This window comes from Papilio polytes, unplaced genomic scaffold (assembly GCF_000836215.1).
Source record: "Papilio polytes unplaced genomic scaffold, Ppol_1.0 DF821733.1, whole genome shotgun sequence".
Classification (NCBI taxonomy): domain Eukaryota; kingdom Metazoa; phylum Arthropoda; class Insecta; order Lepidoptera; family Papilionidae; genus Papilio; species Papilio polytes.
The window spans coordinates 1388168-1395577 of NW_013527471.1; the positions used below are offsets into that span (position 1 = coordinate 1388168).

Consider the following 7410-nt stretch of genomic DNA (forward strand, 5'->3'; position numbering starts at 1 on the left):
GTGCGGCGGGTGGAAGGAGGTGCGCGGGTGCTGCGCCTGGTGGTGCCGCAGACACGCCGACTGCGACTCGAACTGCGCGCCGCACTGCGCAACACAACTACCTTTTACTCGCTAATTCCTCTATAAAATAAAGCCTTTTACACTCAGCGATAATGTAGCTTTTTCATAATGAAAGTATTTAGAAATAAACCAAGTAGTTTTTAAGATTCAATACATGGAAAAATACACATCTTTTATCTTTGTGTTTCACTAGCTGTTGCTCGTGACTTCATCTGTGTGAGATTAAAAAATATAGTCTATGTTACTATATTTTTGAAATTGACCCAGTAGTTTTTGAGTTTCATACATAAAAAAAACAGATTTTTCCTCTTTATAATATCAGTATAAATGACTGGTTCATACTTAAATTATTAATATCGTTGTAGTTCGTACCTGATAGCAGGTGGTTGGTTTCCTCCGCTTCCTCTTCAGCTTCCTGCGCCGCTTGCCCTCCGCAATGATCGCAAACTCCTCGCTTTTTCTAATTTAAATAACAAATTCATGGATTGATATCGCAAAGTTTCGATTTTTGTGTTACAAAATATATTAAAAAAAGAAAACTATCGAAAATCTAATAAAGATTTAACAATAAACTCACCTACGTTTTAATCCTTTACTGATCTGTTGAAAAAAAACTGGTTTATTATACAAATAAATCTTTAATAATTAATTGGAAGATAAATGGTATTTAATAGAATAGCAAATTAGCAGCATATCACCTTGGCTTGCATTTTCTTTCCCAATACTTTCTTGTGGGCGCTGTCATGACTTTCATTGCCCTCTCTGTAAATAGTAGACAAATTATTATTTTTAATATAGTAGACAATAGTAGAAAAATTAATAAAAATCTAATTGTTATTCGCTTTGTCCGCGTGAGATTAAGAAAATAATAAAAAGTATAACTTCACTGGTAAGGTAGCTTTTTAATGGTCTAAAAATTAAAGGTGGCCAAATAGTTTTTGAGTTATTTCAATACATAAAAAAATACAAGATAAGGGAAATTTTATTTTAGCTAACATTTAGTCTTGTCTGATATAATGACAAAATTAAGTATTTTAAAATATGACGATTTTATCAAATTGTCACATTTTTGACTAAGGACTCAGTGGCACTCATTTATACACGACATTCCCCGACACCTGTGTAACTTATCTGTTTGTGTACTTTATAAATAAATACAAATCCTTACAAATATAAGTCAATAGAAGTAAAACTCACTCTACGTCGTGCGCGTGCATCGCGGAGTGGAACAAATGTCCTTCGTAGGCCTTGCGCGAGTCGAAGCGCATGTCGCAGCGCGCGCAGAACGTCTCCTCCTCCTCCTCCTCCTCCTCGGGACTCTCCTACACGAAGGCTTACAATCAAAATAACTCGGCTCGAAGGACCATTATTATTATAATAAGAAATTGGAAAAAGAAAACATCGTGATGCATATATTGGTGAAGAAATTGAAAGAGATGTGTGAAGTGACGCAGTGCAGGTCGGGCCGGGGCAGGCTGCAGGCTGCAGGAGCTGGCAGCCCGCTTTAACATCTTCGCACTGCAGGGTCGGCTCGCTCCCCGCATATCACGACCACACAGAAGACAGGTGAAGGTGAAGGGGGAGAAATTCCGAGTGCAGTTTCATGAGTGTGGTGCGGGTGGCCCAACTTTAGTTCCTTTTCCTTCCCGCCCTTTTTTCCCACAAAATTAGGATGAAAGAAGAAGTATCTTCTTTTGTGCATCTCCTCCGTCGATTAAGGGTAGACGGCGACCTGTGCGGCGTGCTTGAGGCGGCGGTGCTGGCGCAGGCCGGCGGGGCTGACGAAGGAGGCGCCGCACGCCGCGCACACGAACTCGCTGCGGTGCGTGCGCATGTGCGTGTAGTACGTGGACGCGTGTCTGCAACAGTCATGTGCTCTGCCGCACTATCCTCTACGTCTCTGCCAAATTTCATGGAGATCCGTTCACCAGTTTAGGCTACAAACTCTAACAAACATCTAAACTTTCGCATTTATAATATTAGTATGAAGTATGATTTTGGACTCTACATTTATGACTTAACCTCAAATTTCAATTATATTTGTATGTTTCCATACATACTAAATTAGCCTTCCAGTGAAATATTACCTACCTAAACTGTTGTCCGCAGTGCACACACTCTTTCTTGACTCCGCTGTGGTATTCCTCATGCAGTATGGCTGTGCTTCTGTCAATACAAAATATATTAGTAACGTTTTTTAAAAGTGAATCCACCTAGTATCACAAATATAATATTATTCTAGAAAAGCCTTAATAAAATGAAAGAATTACTTGCATTAAGACACTTATCATTTAACATTCCAGAACCCAATTCTATTAAGCTAGCATTAAGGATGGCTACAGGAAGGGTTTTAGTGAGTCAAATACCACATAACCCTGTCTACACCTCAAAGGGGAGAGTATTTTTGGAAGATTTTACCCCAATAACAATAGAAGTCCCTAGATTGGCGTCACTTATTGATGTATGGATGTTTTTACCACTCAGGAAAAACAGATTTAAACGTAATTTGGAACAGGAATATGCAAAACACAATATTTATTTAACAGTTAAGTTGAAAATTACAGCTAGTGTATGTAGTATACTCACTCCAGCGGGCAGACAAGACGGCACCTGAGACACTCGTACTTGGTGTAGTGCTGGCGGATGTGTCTACGTCTGTGGCACTCCCACTTGAACCGCATGCGACAGAACTTGCACTCAAATATACCCAAGTCCTGATAAAATAATTTCATATCTTTTTAACCAGTGTTTCCTTAATTGTTCCAGACCATGGAGTCCAGAGCAGATATTAGTATGGCATATATTAAATATGAGTATTCAAAAGTTGAACATGCATTACAAGGTTTGAAAAAAACCACTAAAATGTTATAAGTAGACTTTTTTATGGTAGCAAAAAATTTTGATGAAATACTTCCTCTGCTCCACCAAGTCCACTTTCCCTTCCCATCATCTATGCTATAAAGTGTAAACATCCTATACCACAAAGTAGTGTGTACTTTGTGGTGTAGGAGGTCAGTGATCATGTCATATTTTTGAATAATTCATTTTTTAATAAAAAGCCCTACATTTATGACACACATTAGGGTATTATTTTTACGCTATTAAACTTTTGGGTTAAATTGGAAAAACCTTTATGTGGGAAAGGGACCGTAAACTACAAGCTGCCAACATTAAATAACCTAGGTTATTATGGTAACGGCAATTTAGACATTTGCAATTGTGAATTTGACAAACTTAAACAATAAAACATTTTTTTATATTTCCATGCAGATGAAACCGCAGGGGAACAGCTAGTTCTTGTATAATTAAACTAAAAATGTCTTTACCTGACTATGTCTCAATTGCTTGTGGCGTTTCAACATATCTTCTTTAGAGAAACCTTTGTAGCACTCCTTACATTTAAAAGCTGCTCCCAAATATTTGGGATCTTCACACCTTAATCTAAATTCCTTCACAGCCTCTTCTTCTGACAGAATATTGATCTTCCAACTTTCTGGATCTAATCTTCTGTTTGGCTTCTCAGATATACTTCTACTTCTTTCTTTGAATTCATTCTTTAAATTAATACATTCTTCCTTAACATCTATGAATACTGTTGTTGGTCTGTTTTCATTTGAATCTTCTATAAATACATCAAAATCTAAACTATCTCCCTTCTCATCAAATTCATCATCTATTATATTGTCTATTGTGTAATTCTTAATTCTATCAGTCGTGCATTTTACAGATAAATTAGATCCAAGGTTTGTTTTATCTATTTTATATACTGATTCATATGTTATCTGGAATCAAAAGTGTTTTTATATGAATATTGGCAGCCCAAGGTAAATGTAACACTGCAGTATTCCCTGCATCCCCTTAAATGGACTTAAAATTGTGTATTTCAGTGTCTCATAAAGAGTTTATTAATGATGATTACTGAAGCAAGATTATTTTGTTGCTTTTTTCTAACAGAAAGATTTTATTTGTATGAAATATATACACATTACATAAAAGTTTATGGTTGAATATTTAAGCAATTAATGTGTTTAGTTTTTCTTATTAAATTGAAGCTAGTGGGTATTAAAAACCTTTGTAAACAATACTACTTACGGGACCTTTCCAAAGTAAGTCCTTGAGTGATTTGTGACCTCTGTAGCATTTTTCCTTGAACTTGTGGAATTTGTGCAGAATCGTTGAGCATTCGTAGCAGAAGTAACGAGGCAGAGGATCTTCTTCAAACACCTTTTGTAAAATAACAATAATATCATCAGCATACGTCCCCACAGACGACCTCTAGACCCTATCTTATGTTATGAAAGAAAACAGCGATAGTTTTCATTTATATTTAAGAATGTATGATCAATCTGAGAGAATCAAATATATGAGTAATGATAATTATGTATAATATGATGTTTATGCAAACAATTTACCTTTAAAGCCAAAACTTCCTCGTAATAAGATTTCAATTGATATTGATCGTATTTGTAAACTTTAACTCCGCTTCGTAAGCAAATTCGACATATCTTTAAATCAGACATGATTATATCTCGTCTAATAAATGCACGTAATTTAGAAAAACTGCAAAAACGTCATATTTTAACAATTAATACACAATTGTTTACAATGGATCATGTTCAGTGAAGCATTGGAAATAAAACGTCAAAAGTCAAAACCCAAACCATAGTGATGTGCCTAAACCAAAATACTTTATTTTTGTATAGTAACATCGAAACACACTTATTTGCCATTTAGCATTTTTGTACGTCCTGCCTTTATAAGATTTAACTAAATCAATTTTTCATATAGTTTAGTTTATATTAATTTACATGTTACAGAAATGCAAATGTTAAGATGGATGTGTGGGGTAACACGAATGGATAAGATACGAAATGAGTATATTAGAGGAAGTTTGAGAGTAGCCCCCGTAGTAGAGAAGGTAAGGAGTAAAAGGTTAGCATGGTATGGGCATGTTATGAGGAGGGATGAATCGCATGTTACAAGGAGAAGGTTAGTTATGAGTGTGGAACGGTACATCGGTAAAGGTAGACCTAGAAAGAGATGGATGGATTGTGTAAAAGGTGACATGATCAAAAAGGGAGTGATGACTGAGATGACGTATGATAGAGTTATGTGGAGGACAAAAACCTGTTGCGCCGACCCTACGGGAGTAGGATAAGGAGATGATGATGATGATGAATTTTTCATATAGTTTAAGAATCCAATAAACCTGAATATTTGCCAGATGCTTTTACATGATGCCAGGTTTAATGAGCGACAACCTTTAAGTTTGACACTTCGATTCTCTTTTTGACAAAACGCTGATTTATTTTTTCAAGGCGTTATTTCTTCTTTCTGTTAATTTCTTTTTTTTTATCTATGACTAAAATTTTTTAATTATTTTAAAATTAATCCGTTAAACTATGTTGTAAGTTTACTTTTGACACTATTATGTTACAAAAATATTGAAGATGATTGATTTTATCCAATTATTTTATAGTGTTTATTTACATACTAGTTTGTTTCTCGCTCACAGACCGCAGGATACCGGGTGGCTTGTGGTGGCATATTAGATGACGTAGGTAAATAAGATTTCCCGAGTCAAAGTGCCTGATCAAACAGCTAATGAAGCTCGAGTTAGTTGGGGCCTAATCTAAGTTATCCCCTTTGACCACACGTACTTGGTTTAAAGATTATTTTAGTAAATCTATTAATTGAGTATTTAATTTATATTGATATTTTGGAGTACTGTTACGGCACAAAACATTAGTATAAGCTAAAACAATTTTCTATTTATAACCACTTTCTAAAATAAAATTAAGAACCCATATAGAGAACATTGCTCATTGAACTGCACGAAATAAGCTCGTCTCAAACATCAATGACATTGGATATATTCCCTCTTAAAAATATTCATCGATAAAAATATTTATTGAAATTTATTATCATCGAGTCAGATACAATGAAATTACGGGCCGATGGCTTCTTAAAAGGTTTCGTTACGAGTTGGGGCCACGATTTTGTCCCGATTCTTTGCACAGAATAAAAAAGCAAATCACTAAATATTATTGGCTATCAATTACAAATGAATACTAAACAAAAGCGTGATTTATTACTTTTTTTACTAATGTGTAATACAATAAATTATTGAGATTTAAAGGCGGAATACTGAAAGAGCATTTAAATGTGTTACAACGTTTTATATGACTGGGTATTTGCAATTTTGACGTCTGTCGTTTCAGTATTAGGCCGATAGACCCCAAATCCAAAAGCAATCATAGTGTGTTGTTACAAGATATCTTCGAATATATAATCTAAACAACAAGTCGCCAGTACCTAAAGTTAATAAAAACACGTCCTCTTGCCTCTAATCTCAAAAAAGCGACGTTAAGTTAGAAACTGAAGTAAGAATTCTTAAGTTAATCGAACTTAATCTAATCTATTTGTAATTAATCAAACTCGGCGTTGTATCCATTTGCAAATCGATGTTAATTATTCAAATTTGACGACTCGATAATTAAATCTTTGTTAGCTTAACAAGATGACTGCGATTAACATTACTAATAAGACATGTAACTGAATCTTATCATGAAAACAAACGAAATGTGATATAGTGTAAATTAAATAGACACAATAAGGTTTTCGTGTTAATTTTTTACTCGCATAACCGTGTTGTGAAATACACTGTCAAAATAAATACGACTTAGGGGCCGTGGTCCTAGAAAAAAGCACACTCTTCTCCTTAAAGCCGGCCAATGTCCATGGACAGATTAAACAACATTAGGTAATCTACTTGCCCATAGCTACTTGCCCTTTCTTTGTTTAATATAATTTAAGTAATTTTATTATAATTAACGTGTTTAAACACAATAAGAAATCACACTCTTTTATAAACGCATACAAAACAAAATTAAACACAGTTATATTTCCGGAATACAAACGAATGCTTAAAATTCAAGAGACGCCTCTTGCCGGTGAACGTGATCTTGTCTTACCGAAATTAATTGTAAGAAAATAATATCTTTTATTTTTCTATTGTTTTGTTGTTAAGAAAAATTTGCTAGTTAGCACAATTGGCATACTATATTGAATTGTTAACCATTTTATTGTGCAACTAGCTTTTGCCGCAACTTTGCTCAGAATTAAAAAGATAAATCTAGAAATATAGAGCAGTTACGAGATGAGGTATCTATACTAATATTCACCAAGATTAATGAAGCTGATATAGAGATGCCTAGTAACAAACATCTATCAATCTAAACTTTCGCATTTCTACTTAGAGCGGCCGCACACCTTTGACTAAACTATAGCACAAGTGTAGGGCGATTGTCGATTGTTTAGTCGCACAACTAAAAATCAAGTATTATGCAC

The 7410-nt window shown here is 34.8% G+C and overlaps 1 protein-coding gene across 1 annotated transcript in view; it reads right to left on the bottom strand.

The window, feature by feature from the left end:
- Positions 1–4701, bottom strand: part of LOC106108219 (RB-associated KRAB zinc finger protein-like) — a 7519-nt gene extending 2818 nt beyond the window's left edge. Inside the window, exons 1-11 of the mRNA XM_013289320.1 lie at positions 4473–4701; positions 4153–4284; positions 3387–3842; positions 2647–2774; positions 2152–2226; positions 1793–1919; positions 1258–1382; positions 759–822; positions 638–660; positions 433–520; positions 5–84 (exon numbers count right to left, since the gene is read on the bottom strand). Of these exons, the coding sequence (XP_013144774.1) occupies positions 5–84; positions 433–520; positions 638–660; positions 759–822; positions 1258–1382; positions 1793–1919; positions 2152–2226; positions 2647–2774; positions 3387–3842; positions 4153–4284; positions 4473–4580 (1406 nt within the window). The 5' untranslated portion in view covers positions 4581–4701. The remainder of the gene's footprint in view (positions 1–4; positions 85–432; positions 521–637; positions 661–758; positions 823–1257; positions 1383–1792; positions 1920–2151; positions 2227–2646; positions 2775–3386; positions 3843–4152; positions 4285–4472) is intronic.
- Between the last annotated feature and the right edge of the window lie 2709 nt (positions 4702–7410).